The sequence below is a fragment of the Heloderma suspectum genome, chromosome 3 (genome assembly GCF_057233095.1).
Source record: "Heloderma suspectum isolate Gila_16-S chromosome 3, 16-S_ref, whole genome shotgun sequence".
NCBI classification, from domain to species: Eukaryota; Metazoa; Chordata; class Lepidosauria; order Squamata; family Helodermatidae; genus Heloderma; species Heloderma suspectum.
In genome coordinates, this window is record NC_139460.1 from 247,932,493 (window position 1) to 247,947,099 (window position 14,607).

Genomic DNA, 14,607 nt, shown 5'->3' on the forward strand with positions numbered 1-14,607 from the left:
GAAGTTATTTTATTAATTGTTCAAGGAATTAAAAAAGTGTACGTTTAATGTGCTAAGAGCCTAATACAAGTAATCTTATTCTTCAGTTTGGTAAAAGGAGCAAAAGTATTCCAAGACTAGCAGTAAATATAGATAACTGTGAGGTGAGGGAGGTGGTCTCAAAGGAGGGCTCCCAGTACTTTGGCTCTAGCACCTTATCTCCTGCACCTATAGAGCTTTGTTTCTACAGCAAGCCCGGTAGATTGAGCTCTAGGCTTCAAGGGCACTATTTAGACTGTAGGACCAACCTTCCTGAGCCTCCAGTCAGCTGACCCCAAGGGCCAATCCCAGTGCACTATGCCCTATAAAGACTTGACCTCAAAGCTTGCGCCTCAGTCCAAGCAGTCATATCTCCCATGAGGTGCTTTTGGTGCTGTTGATCTTGACTTCGGCCTGCCTTTGACTATATACCTGTTTTTGGCCCTTCTTGGTTCTTGCCTGCTCTGAAATTTGATTCCTGATTGGCTTGGATGATAGTCCTGCCTATGGCCTACTTAAATTGACAGCCAACTCCACTGGGTCCCAGATTTCCATTGCCTAAAGTCTGATCACAATGAGACCCAACAGGAACTATTTACCAACTTGTGTATGCATCTAACCACTTGCTAAACTAGTTGACTACAGGATCCTACCAAGGACTGGGGGAGCATCACCACACTTACAAAAATGATCAGAAATCTGCAAAAGTAGGGAAGTGATAAAAAAAAAATTCTCCTGAGAACTTGGCAGGATGTTATAGATAACTGTGTTGCCAAGTAGTCACTCTCTCTAACACAGGAGTTGTTGTTGTTGTTCAGTCGTTCAGTCGTGTCCGACTCTTCGTGACCCCATGGACCATAGCACGCCAGGCCTTCCTGTCCTGCGCTCTCTCCCGGAGCGTGCTCAAGTTCATATTCATTGCATCCGTGATGCTATCTAGCCATCTCATCCTCTGCCGTCCCCTTCTCCTTTGGCCTTCAGTCTTTCCCAGCATCAGGGTCTTTTCCAGGGAGTTTTCTCTTCGCATTAGGTGGCCAAAATATTGGAGCTTCAGCTTCAGTATCTGTCCTTCCAATGAGCACTCAGGGTTGATTTCCTTTAGGATGGACTGATTTGACCTCCTTGCAGTCCAGGGGACTCGTAAGAGTCTTCTCCAGCACCACAGTTCGAAAGCATCACTTCTTCGGCACTCAGCCTTCCTTATAGTCCAGCTCTCACAGCCATACATTACTACTGGGAAAACCATAGCTTTGATTAGACGGACCTTTTTCGGCAAGGTGATGTCTCTGCTTCTTACTATGCTGTCTAGGTTGGCCATAGCTTTCCTCCCAAGGAGCAAGCGTCGTTTAATTTCATGGCTACAGTCACCGTCTGCGGTGATCTTGGAGCCCAAGAAAGTAAAATCTGTCACTGCTTCCATTTCTTCCCCTTCCATATGCCAGAAGTGATGGGGCCAGATGCCATGATCTTCGTTTTTTTAATGTTGAGTTTCAAACCAGCTTTTGCACTCTCCTCTTTCACCCTCAACAAGAGGCTCTTGAGATCCTCTTCGCTTTCTGCCATTAGGGTGGTATCGTCTGCATATCGGAGATTGTTGAAAATTCTCCCAGCAATCTTAATTCCGACCTCTGATTCATCCAACCCGGCATTTCTCATGATGTACTCTGCATATAAGTTAAATAAGCAGGGTGACAATATGCAGCCTTGTCGTACTCCTTTCCCAATTTTGAAGCAATCGGTTGTTCCATGTCTGGTTCTTACAGTTGCTTCTTGACCCTTGTACAGGTTTCTCAGGAGACAGGTAAGGTGGTATGGTACTCCCATCACTTTCAGAATTTGCCACAGTTTGTTGTGATCCACACAATCAAAGGCTTTAGCGTAGTCAATGAAGCAGAAATAGACGTTTTTCTGGAATTCTCTTGCTTTCTCCATGATGCAGCAAATGTTGGCGATTTGATCTCTAGTTCCTCTGCCTCTTCGAAACCCAGCTTGTACTTCCGGTAGTTCTCGGTTCGCATACTGCTGAAGCCTAGCTTGTAGGATTTTGAGCATCACCATGCTGGCATGTGAAATGAGCGCAATTGTGCGGTAGTTTGAACACTCTTTGGCGTTGCCCTTCTTTGGAATTGGAATGTAAACTGACCTTTTCCACTCTTGTGGCCACTGTTGAGTGTTCCAGATTTGTTGGCATATTGAATGCAGCACTTTAACAGCATCATCTTTTAGGATTTTAAATAGCTCGGCTGGAGTACTGTCATCTCCGCTAGCTTTGTTGTTACTAATGCTTCCTAAGGCCCACTTGACTTCACTCTCTAGGATGTCCGGCTCAAGTTCAGTGACCGCACTATCATGGCTATCAGGGACATTCAGATCTTTCCTGTATAGTTCTTCTGTGTATTCTTGCCACCTCTTCTTAATCTCATCTGCTTCTGTTAGGTCCCTGCCTTCTTTGTCTTTTATCATGCCCGTCTTTGCACAAAACGTTCCCTTGAGATCTCCAATTTTCTTGAAGAGATCTCTAGTCTTTCCCATTCTGTTGTTTTCCTCGATTTCTTTGCATTGTTCATTTAAGAAGGCCTTCTTGTCTCTCCTTGCTATTCTCTGGAACTCTGCATTCAGTTGGGTATATCTTCCCCTTTCTCCCTTGCTTTTCACTTCCCTTCTTTCCTCAGCTACTTGTAAAGCCTCATCAGACAGCCACTTTGCTTTCTTGCATTTCTTTTTCTTTGGGATGGATTGAGTTGCTGCCTCCTGAACAATGTTACGGACCTCTGTCCATAGTTCCTCAGGCATTCTGTCTATCAGGTCTAATCCCTGAAATCTATTCCTCACCTCCACTGTATATTCATCAGGGATATGATTTAGGTCATACCTGAACGGTTTAGTGGTTTTCCCGATGTTCTTCAATTTAAGCCGAAATTTTGCAAGAAGCTGCTCATGATCTGAGCCACAGTCAGCTCCAGGTCTTGTTTTTACTGACTGTATGGAGCTTCTCCATCTTTGGCTGCAAAGGACATAATCTGATTTCGATATTGACCATCTGGTGACGTCCATGTGTAGAGTCGCCTCTTGTGCTGTTGGAAAAGAGTGTTTGCTATGATCAGCATGTTCTCTTGGCAAAACTCTATTAGCTTTTGTCCTGCTTCATTTTGTACACCAAGGCCATGCCTGCCTGTTATCCCGGTGATTTCTTGACTTCCTACTTTAGCATTCCAATCCCCTATGATGAAGAGGACATCTTTTTTTGGTGTTAGTTCTAGAAGGTGTTGGAGGTCTTCATAGAACCGATCAACCTCAGCTTCTTCGGCCTCAGTGGTTGGGGCATAGACTTGAATTACTGTGATGTTGAATGGTTTGCCTTGGATTCGTACTGAGATCATTCTATCATTTTTAAGATTGTACCCCAGTACTGCTTTTCCCACCCTTTTGTTGACTATGAGTGCTACTCCATTTCTTCTAAGGGATTCTTGCCCACAATAGTAGATATGATGGTCACCTGAATTAAATTCGCCCATGCCTGTCCATTTGAGTTCGCTGATTCCCAAGATGTCGATGTTCAATCTTGCCATCTCATGTTTGACCACCTCCAGCTTACCTTGATTCATTGATCTGACATTCCAGGTTCCTAAACAATATTGTTCTTTACAGCATCGGATTTTCTTTTCACCACCAGACACATCCACAGCTGAGTGTCCTTTCGGCTTTGGCCCAGCCGCTTCACTCTTTCTGGCGCTACTTGGAAATACCCTCTGCTCTTCCCCAGTAGCATATTGGACACCTTCCGACCTGAGGGGCTCATCTTCCGGCGTCATCTCTTTTAGCCTTGTGATACGTTCCATGGGGTTTTCTTGGCAAGAATACTGGAGTGGGTTGCCATTTCCTTCTCCAGTGGAACACATTTTGTCAGAACTCTCTGCCATGACTTGTCCGTCTTGGGTGGCCCTGCACGGCATAGCTTATGGCTTCACTGAGTTACGCAGGCCCCTTCGCCACAACAAGGCAGTGATCCATGAAGGGGAACACAGGAGACCACTTGGTAAATAGCATCAGCTAAGACCTATGAAGATGGAGTAATTCTAACCCCTCTTTACAAGGTGATCAGGGAGAATGGCATGGCTAGCATCATCATTAGTTTATTTGAAGCATTTTTACCCCACCCATCAGCCAAAAAGACTCACAGAGGGGCTTACAAGGTCAATAAGGCACTCCCTGCCCTCAGGCTTACAATCTAAAACAGCTTTCCCAAGCCTGGCACCCTCCAGATGTGTTGGATCGCAACACCCATCATTATGGGCATCAGATTGGGGAAGGTTGATCTAAAAGCATGCCTTGATGTTCCCCCAGCACCACTTCAGGTCAAACCTGTGCTTTACCTGATGAGTGGCAATCCCTCTCCCTTGCAGATAGATATGAAGTGGTCACCCATATTAACTACCTACTACTCTGCTGGGTGTAGCCTACCTTCACAGCCCTAGGCAGTGGCCCACTCCAAAAGCCATTCCAGTCTAGTCAGTGTCCTCTTCACCTTCATCTCAAATTGTTTGTATCTACACAAGGTCTACAAACATTTTCTATAGAAAAATTTCACAACAAGTTAGATGTTGTGTCGACCTTATCAATTCATAACATATTCAATCTTTTTGTTCTGTCTGATCTGAGAGATATCCCACAATAAATTATTTTACAGCCTTACATACCAACAGCTCAGTCTTGGAAGAAACGTACATTCATGCTAATTATTGTTCCTGAAGGAACTCTTATCTGTTTAGCTGCATTTCTTCTCAAGTGCATCATTTTCACTCTTTGTGTGAATTCTGACACATTCATACTTTGTCAAAATCCCAATCTGCATAAGACTACTTCACATATTTTTAAACCACACATCTTCTTTACTAAAAAAAACGACTTCTCTGGTGATAAATAAACAGAAACATGGCTGATAAAAATACTTACGAGTAAAAAATATTAAATCCTGTTAGATTATAAGCAGCATCACTAAAAAAGTGTAGCAATGCATAGCCCGATGTAGTAACTACTTCAGGTACAGTTTCATTACCATGTACTTCAGGAACTATAAGACCACTGCAAAAGATTAAACATGAAAGATTCATATTTCAATAATATCACTAATAAAAAGTTAGGGATTTGAATAAATCAGGTGAGTACTCGGCACAATTTGGAAACATTCCAGAACTTCATTCCATTGCACTGACTGAAGCAAAGCGTAAATGGTACAGAAACTTATGCATACTAAATGAGCCAAGATTTTCTAAATGTTTTTAAATTTCAAAAGATGTCTCAGATTTCTATGCATTGCAATTTAAATACTAGGACTCCTCAATTAAATACTAGAACTCCTTAATTCTAAAAATCCTGCAATGTATGAAAATAATGCGTGGTACATTACATTATGCAGAAAAGCAATATTTACATATATATGTTCTACTTCAGGCACCCATATGTATACAGATGAAGATGTGGCTCCTGTGCAAGCTGGCTTCCTCATTTATGCGTGGGTGGGGGTCGGGGTGGAGGGGAGCAGTAAGGGAAAGCAGGTGCCATGAAAGATCTCTATACTAGGCCCAGTCCAAAAGATGGAGAATCCTTACAGAAGAAAAGGACACCTTACCCACAAGTGGTTACTGGACAGCAACTATAGTGAGTACAGATAAATCCAACATGAGTAATCTCTATTACAATTCCCAGAACAAGCCAGGTTACTTTGCAACAATCAGGATATATACCAGAGAGAGGGACAGAAAAGAAAGACTAGCATGAATAGGAACAAACTGAAATGACAGGAAGGGGTAAAGTAGCATCCTAAGAAAAGGAGCTTGATTACTGTTATCAAACAGGAACTTACTCACCAACACAGAAAGTGTTGTTAAAATTAATTTGTCAAGTAGGAACAGGTACTCAACACCCTCCAAGCTACAAAGAATGTTCCTACTCATAGAGGCTTGTATTCTTTCCATCTGTTCATTTAAATGTACTGAGATGACTTAGTCCCAATAAAAAGGAGTAGTGTTCATAATTCTATTTGTAAAGAGTGATAAGAACTGGGCAGAATGGGATACACAGGAAAGTCAAACATGCTTAACTTGAAACACTATAGGTTGATGGAAGAAATGGCTTAAAACAGAACACACTGAAGAGGGCAAAGAAGGATTTTAAATAGGGAAGTGGAAAAGGGGACTAGAGAGGAACCATAAAAAAGGATAGCAAATTTAAGTGCTCCAATGCTAAACTTTCATTCAAAACACACATATTTTCATAAAATTGTAATCAAATTTTAAATTTCAAAAAAAGTACTTTTTTTACTGTTAAACTGAAGTACTCACCTAAATACAGCTATTAAAGGTGCATATATTGAATCTCCATCGTAAACATACATATGGTCCCAACTACATTCTGTGGCAAAATGATTAAATCTTAATCTTAAAACTGAATTAGGACTAGAAGAGAAGAGGGGGGAAAGCAAGAACATTAGCAATAGCTTGTTCAGAAATAGGGTATCTTATATCAATATAAGCATGCCAATATAGTATTATTAACACAAGGGTTGTTTTCAAATACAGCTGTAAACTTCATTGCTTAGAAATCTGTATGAAAGCTACAGTTCCTGCCCCCCCACTCATGAAATATATATATCGAATTATGAAGAGAAAACACTATCTCATTTGTAATAACTCATATGAGAAAATTCCATTCAGAAAATTCAGAATACATTGGCTTGGTTCAGACATAAGCAACATACCATGGTTATTGCCTGGGAATAAGCTGTGCACCCACACACTCTCTCCTCGCCTCTCCCATTCCCTTTTCCCCTTTGCCCTCATGCATATGGCTTTAACAAAGGTATCTTAGACTGCAATCCTATGCACACTTACCTGGGAGTAGGCCCCATTCAACATAGTGGGACTTACTTCTGAGCAATTACATATAGGATTGCACTATTACTTTCTAAAACAACATTCTTCATGATGTCCAAACTTAGAAACTGTGATTTCAGGGCCTCCTCCAAAATTGGTTATAAAACCATAACTTGGAGAAAGTCCAGGATCAGAGCAGGATTGCTACATCCAAAATGGGACAGAAAAATTCAGTGGTCATGCAGTACAGCATGAGAAGTATCAAAAAGGAGTAGTCAATTATTGAAAAGGGCATTATTTTCATCTTTTAGCACACCAGTTTCACAATATCTAGGTTTTTAAGTGCAACATATCCATCAGCTATGGTTTGGAAGCTACCAAATAAATAAAAATAAATTTGCAAATTAAAAATATGCACAGGGCTGATGTTGCACCTGGAACTCTTGGGCCTTTGTAGGGCCCAAGCACCCTAGCAGGACCCACTGGCACTGACACCTGTTGGCAGTTCCCGTTTATGTGGGAGCAGCAGCTATGTCTGGGAAAACACATACCATGTTGAAATTTCTCAAACTATTCCAGAATGCCCAATCAATCATATATATCAGGTAGCTTCCCAGATTCAGTTACTGCTGCCAGGTAAGAGGGCTACAGAGCTGAAGCCACCTAATGGGCCACTGATGAGACCACTGACAGCCACGTTGCCAGGTACATGGCTCTGGCTCTGGACAGCAACTAAGTTAGTTAAGCCCTCCTGATGTCAGATGCATTTCTGATTAATCTCTCAATACTGAACATGCCAACCCCTTGTTCTAAAATTTGACTGAAGCACCAAGGAGGTTCTGAAAATTCACCAGGTGATGGTCAAATCTTTGCTATTGGCCAACTTTCTTGTGTAGGTTCAGCGATATTCTTTGCATAAAACTATGGTATAAGGTTAACAGCTACAATTACACTAGACATTAATGAAAAATATATACTTACTATCCTTCAATTAACCATGTACATTTAGTTTTGTATTTATAATTTATTGGTCCATCTGTTAAATATCCAGAAGGTTCAGTTAACCTACAAAAGAATAAACCAGGAATAATTAGCCTTGCACACCATTTTTATTTCTTGGAAGAATGTACCTAAAATATTACACATTGAAATTACGCCTAAGAAGAAAAGCAAGTTGGTTTCAAAAACGCATACTTAATTGACATACGAATATCTCCTATCTCTTACTGCTTGTTAACATTTCTCACTGCATGTTGAAAGTGGCTTGCAACATAATATTAACACCATGAGGTTCCATCAAACATCACATGAGCAGACGTCTACTTGTGCAGTAGGACTTCCCCTTGCTTTCCTCCCCACTACACACACACGTGCACCCCCAAATCTGCTCTGGAGACCCCCTAACCCTGCAGACCAGTTTGGGGGTGCAGGAGGCTGGTATCCATTCCACTGGCAGACTGATACCATTTGATAAAACTAATAATAAAAACAAACCATAAAATAAAGATGCAAAATTACCCAACTAAGCAGCATAAAGATTTACTACTCCTGACAGTAGTATGTCTTCTTGAGGAATACATGTAAGGAGCAACTGTAGATCTCTTTTCAAAAGAAATTTCAGAGTTGGAGAAGTGCCACAGAATAAAACCTACCCCCAATCTTCATCAGCCTAATTTGGAACATATAAAGAACCCAGAGCAAAGCTTCCTCTGAAGATTTCAAGGAATAATAGGATCCATGCCTGAAATAGAACAGGAAACCTGTGCAAATTCAAGAACACTGAACTTACATCCTCCCCACCACCACTTTGAGATAGCCAGCAGCCTTCCAAACTAGCTGATGCTTCCAGAAATGTTCAAAAGCATAGAGCATGTTGCAATAATCAATCCAAGATGGTTACCAATGTATAAATGAAAACACAATGTCAGTGTATCACTTATGATTAAACCCGTTCTATGTGGCCCTATTCTAAGCCTTAGTTATGATGAATAATTTCACAGAAATTGTCCACGTGTTGATCAATTATTTCCCTACCATCCACATACAACAGGAGTTGCTCCTGCAGCTGAAATCAATAAGGTGCACACTTCATGCACTTGTCATGTGCAACAGTAGTGCAGAAACAACCTATTAAGCTGGAAGATGGGCTTGCTGCAAAAACCAAAGCATACAGAAGTTCAGAGAATCAACAGTAGAGCATCAAGGCACAGCAGACATGTGTATTATTAAGACTGTGTGTGAGTGGGGAAGGGGGAAAGTGTGATGAGGTTAAATATTTTCTAGATGCTCAGTGCCTTGACCACTTAATATACATTGACCTGGTTCGCACAGCACGATAAACCATAGTGAGTTGCGAGCCACGTTGGTTCAGCTTGGCTCGTCGTGTAGTGCAAACTTGACACTGATAAGCTACTCTAAGAACCCATGACTTGTTGTACAGTTGTTCACTCTCAGTATGACTTGTTGCATTGTCTGCACCCAGCAGAGTGGCTTGTGAATGGTTTGTCGGAGAAGGATACAGAGCTGCCTGCAAGAACAGTGGAAAACCCAACCACGCCTTGAGATCTCGCTAGTGCTGCTCTGCCTCCCTCCTGCCTTCTCCCTTCGAAGGGATGTGCAGTGCTCGGAAATCTGTTCTATTTAACCTCAACAGATTTCTGCAGTGTTTCTGGTCTGGTAAGCTGGGGCGGACTGCATGGGGGGGCGGGGTTCCAGCTTCCGGGAAAATTTTGCACACCTCCCTCCAGGTTTTGCCATTTGTGCAAACTGTAATTTGAGCAATGGGGGGAGAACCTTGAAATGCGTGCAGATGTTGTAATTTTTTGTGCAAATGCTCATGATCACAAGTAAGCCTGTCCACTGTGTAGCCCCACAGAGGCATATTCCCCTCTTGTCAATATCTTTGTCAGTTTCTTCCTGTGCACACATTATTTCCTTTAGCCCAGCAGAGCCATAGTCATTATTTGTCAAACAGCCTGTCAATCCTCCCCCCCGCCCCCGCTTCACTCTGAAAGTGCTGCCACCTTTACTGCAAATGGGAGCCGTGGAAAAAGGGTGGAGGTTACATCTGTGTTAAAAGCACTTGCTTGAGACTCAAGCAAGTGTGCAATGCAAGCGGGCTACACCCAAGTGTCAGTTTAACACTTCAAACTCTGAGGATCAGGTTGCTAAGTGGCCGATCTGGTTCCGTTTTCCCAACCTGTCAGTGGGTAATTGGCACACGCTTTGACACTGACAGCTCAATATGCACAACGAAGGACAATATGTACTGAAGCGGTCATTTGAACCTGCGGACTTCCACAATTGCAGCGGGGGGAAATTTTCTGCAGGGTGGCTTGTTAACCATGCAATGTGGCTTATTTTTCTTGAGAACGCATGATTTATGAACCCATGGTGTGTTGCTGGGTTGTTCAAGGTGATTAACAAGCCACCCTGAGGAAAACATCCTGGGTTCAGACAACATACTAACCCACAGTTCAACAAGCAACCCACACTCAACCACTGAGTGTGGATTAGCATGTTGTGTGAACAGCTACTATGTTGGATTAATTCCGTTAATGATCTGCTTTGCACATGTTTTAAGTTCTCTGCCATGGATTCACTGATTGAACTTCCAACTAGAAACACTCCACGTCAGTGTTTCCCATTTTATCCACCGATCTATATGTGGTCATTCCAGGGAAAACCATCAGTAATCTCAGAAAACATGGAATGAATGCTATGCCCTCCCATAATATAGCTCTGTATTAGGCAAGATATTTTATTTAACATTTTCCAAAAGATGGTTGGGACATGGGTATATATAAATTTTCCATCAGTCCCTATGTGGAGCCATGCTTATGCAGCCTACCCTCTTTTAGACTCAGATGGATCTTGCTCCCATGTTGTTTCAATATCATAACTGTGTAAAATAGAGCTCAATGAAGAACAACTGTCCTGCTCCCAAAACCTAGCTGGCTTTAAATATCTTCATATCTGCCTAACCCTGGAAATCTTAACAGATGTCTATATTTTAGTAAGTAATTTTTATTTTTGTTTTACTGAACTGCTTTAGTGCATTGGTCCCACAATGAGCCCTCAAAGACAGGCTAGAAATTAATTGCAAGTTTCCTTGAAGGAGTTATCCTGTTTTGATACTTTGTAATAGTCTTCTGTTTAAGTGATTTTTCCCCTTCATTAGTCATTCTCTAGCAATTCAAACCTTCAGTCAAAAATACTTGCTTATCTGTCATTATTCATGCTTTCTGAGTGCAGCTGTCTCAATAGAGAACTGAATTGACAGGCTACTTATCCTTTTCCTTTACAACGGTTTCATGGGGACATTATCATTCTACTGCCTAGATTTGATTGTGCGAGTTCAGCTTTTGGCATATTGGGACAAAATGGAAAGAAAATGTTTCTCTAGCATTTAAAAGGCAGAAGTGTGTGTGTGTGTGTGTGTGTGTGTATTCCCCAAAAGCTATAAAAAGCCTTTATAATGACATGTTAGTATTTTTAGCTAAAAATGTAAATATTTGGATGGAACTGTTCACCAAGAACTTACCTTTAAATTTGTACGGACACAATTACGTTAGTATACTATAAAAAGGCAAAACGGTGTACCTATCAAATTATTTATTTCTGCTGATGTTCACATATGTGCAGCACTTGCTTGTAGATCATGCCCTTAATCACGCACATCTGAATATTTAGAACTAAAATCACATGTAATGACCACTAAAATAAATGAAGATTTCACCAGGACTTGGAGAAGTGCTTCGTGGATTTTTATATTGTGCTGAACTAATAAAAATATTTCTTCATGTAAGGAAAATATTGCCACAGTGATGAAAGATTCAAAGCATCTGCCTAATTTGTGAATTAAGCATGTTGTCTCATTCGTTAAACAAGATCCTCTGCCTAATTCATGAAAATGGCAAAACTTCTAATTCATATAATTGCAAAATTGAAGGCAATCTCTGCCTAATTCATTTAATTCGCACAACATTTCATCATTGTGCAAGTTAATGTTCATTAAGTAAATAAGGAGTTGCTAATTTCATAAATTAGCCAAAGTCTCTGCCCAATTTATAAAAGCCTACTAAGATTTCATGAATTAGACAGAGACTTTGCCAGTTATTAATTATGGTTTGCTTTAAACATAACCTTTATGTTAACAAACTGCTGAGCGTGGGAACAGGGGTTCAAAGAAAAATCCCCCCCCCCAACCCAAATCTAGGGCTTCCTGCTAGTTGTATAAGCATCACTCATTTGTTTGAATGGCTAGCCCAATGATCTCTTCTGCCATGGTTGTCCATCTTACACTGTAGAAAACACACCCCTTTTATCACTCCCACACACAAAGAACTTTGCCTCTAATGCTCATTATTGTGAACTATGGATTAATTGAAGCAGGGCGGGGGTGGGAAACAAAATAACTCAGAACCCTCCCTGTTCAGTATTGCTCTTTTTGTATGTGCCTGGCATTCTGCATTGTACATTCATAGCACTTCCCTATTTATATGGGATCCACACATGGGCAAACTTGACTTCCATATTAAATAGGAAGGAGTACAGGTTTTTGCTGTTGAACTTTCTGAATAGCATCCATTATATTTTCCTCCTATTTCTCCAGTCACTTCCCCATGAAGTACTTCAAAAGCCTTATATGACACTGCCCACTAGGCCTCTTGCCTTTTTAGAAGAGGAACCCAACTTTGGGGGGCCTATCTGGGCAAGGCAGAGGGTTTTTCCCTTAAAGGAGGCCTAAACATAATTCTAAAGAAATTAATTAAATTAACAAATAAAATAAATAAAAGATACTCCTGTTGCAAACTTACAAAACAACTTTGGCCACAATCACAACAAATTATAAATTGAGATTATTATTTATAGTTTATTTCATTTCTACACCACCCAAATGGATGGCCATGAATGATTTGTGCTACTTTTAAATCAGTCATTTTCAGTCTTTTATTTGCCTGCAAACACATCAACATATAAAAAATAACCCAAGGCAGTAGAAACAAACACAGCACTCCAGAAGCCTCAAACAGTTGACCAACAATGTGATGTGGCTGCAAAAAAGGCAAATGCTATTTTGGGCTGCATTAATAGAAGCATAGCTTCCAAATCACGTGAAGTACTAGTTCCCCTCTACTCAGCACTGGTTAGGCCTCATCTGGAGTACTGTGTCCAGTTTGGGGCACCACACTTTAAGAAGGATGCAGACAAACTGGAGAGGGTTCAGAGGAGGGCAACAAAGATGATCAGGGGACTGGAAACAAAGCCCTATGAAGAGAGACTGAAAGAACTGGGCATGGTTAGCCTTGAGAAGAGAAGACTGAGGGGAGAGATGATAGTGCTCTTCAAGTACTTGAAAGGTTGTCAGAGAGAGGAAGGCGAGCATCTCTTCTCGATCATCCCAGAGTCAGGACATGGAATAATGGGCTCAAGTTACAGGAAGCCAGATTCCGGCTGAGCATCAGGAAAAACTTCCTGACTTAGAGCAGTGTGACAATGGAGCCAACTACCTAGGGAGGTGTTGGGCTCTCCCACACTGGAGGCATTCAAGATGAAGCTGGACAGCCATCTGTCAGTGATGCTTTGACTTAGATTCCTGCACTGAGCAGGGGGTTGGACTCAGTGGTCTTATAGGCCCCTTCCAACCCTACTATTCTATGGTTCTATGATTCATAGAGGCTGCTCAACCTGTTCTGGATGCAGCTGCACTCCCCTTAAAGGAGCAGGTTCATAGCTTGAGGGTCCTTGTGGAGCCATCTTTGTCACTTGAGGCTCAAGTAGCCTCAGTGGCCCACAGTACCTTCTACCGACTTCGGTTGCTGGCCCAGCTATGTCCCTATCTGGACAGAGATAACTTGGTTTATTATTTATTTATTTTATTTATTACATTTATACCCCGCCTTTCTCCCTCTCGCAAGGAACTCAAGGCGGCTTACATTATCCTCCTCCTCACCGTTATATCCTCACAACAACAACCCTGTGAGGTAGGTTGGGCTGAGAGTCTGTGGCTGGCCCAAAGTCACCCAGTGAGCTTCCATGGCCGAGTGGGGACTAGAACCCGGATCTCCCGGCTCCCAGTCCGTCACTCTCACCACTACACTACACTGGCTCTTCTTCAGTTTCAGTTTCTTCAGTTTCAGTTTCAGTTGTCTATGCTCTGATAACCTCCAAGTTAGATTACTGCAATGCACTCTATGTGGGGCTTCCTTTGAAGACAGTTCAGAAGCTGCAGGTGGTGCAAAATGCAGCAACCAGAATGCTAACAGGGTTAAGACGCTCTGACCATAAAACACCGATTCTGGCCTGCTTGCAGTGGCTGCCTGTATGTTTCTGAGCCCAATTCAAGGTGCTGGTTTTGATCTATAAAGCCTTACATGGCTCAGGACCACAGCACCTAATGGAACACCTCGCCCTGCATGAACCAACCCGTATACTATGCTCTGCATCCAAGGCCCTCCTCTGGGTGCCTCTTCCAAGGGAGGCCTGGAGGGCAGCAACAAGGGAGAGGGCCTTCTTTGTGGTGGCCCCCCATTTATGAAATGATCTCCCCAACAAGGCCCATCTGGCGCCAATATTGTCATCTTTTCAGCGCCAGGTTAAAACCGCCCTCTTCTCTCAGGCACTTGACAGCATATAAGGAGTCTCTTTGATCAGGTCCTGGATTGTCTCTGGCTGATTGTTTTAAATTATTTTAGATATATGTTGCTGTTGTGTA

The 14,607-nt window shown here is 41.9% G+C and overlaps 1 protein-coding gene across 9 annotated transcripts in view; it reads right to left on the reverse strand.

The window, feature by feature from the left end:
* Positions 1-14,607, reverse strand: part of ATRNL1 (attractin like 1) — a 920,708-nt gene that overhangs the window by 796,625 nt on the left and 109,476 nt on the right. For all 9 annotated transcript variants that reach the window (XR_014789465.1, XR_014789464.1, XM_084846134.1 and 6 more), the window contains 3 exons: positions 7,872-7,955; positions 6,360-6,473; positions 4,972-5,100 (listed from right to left, as the gene is read on the reverse strand). Coding sequence is in view for 7 of the 9 variants with exons in the window: in XM_084846134.1 (XP_084702260.1) it covers positions 4,972-5,100; positions 6,360-6,473; positions 7,872-7,955 (327 nt within the window). In the remaining 2 variants the exon portion in view is untranslated. The remainder of the gene's footprint in view (positions 1-4,971; positions 5,101-6,359; positions 6,474-7,871; positions 7,956-14,607) is intronic.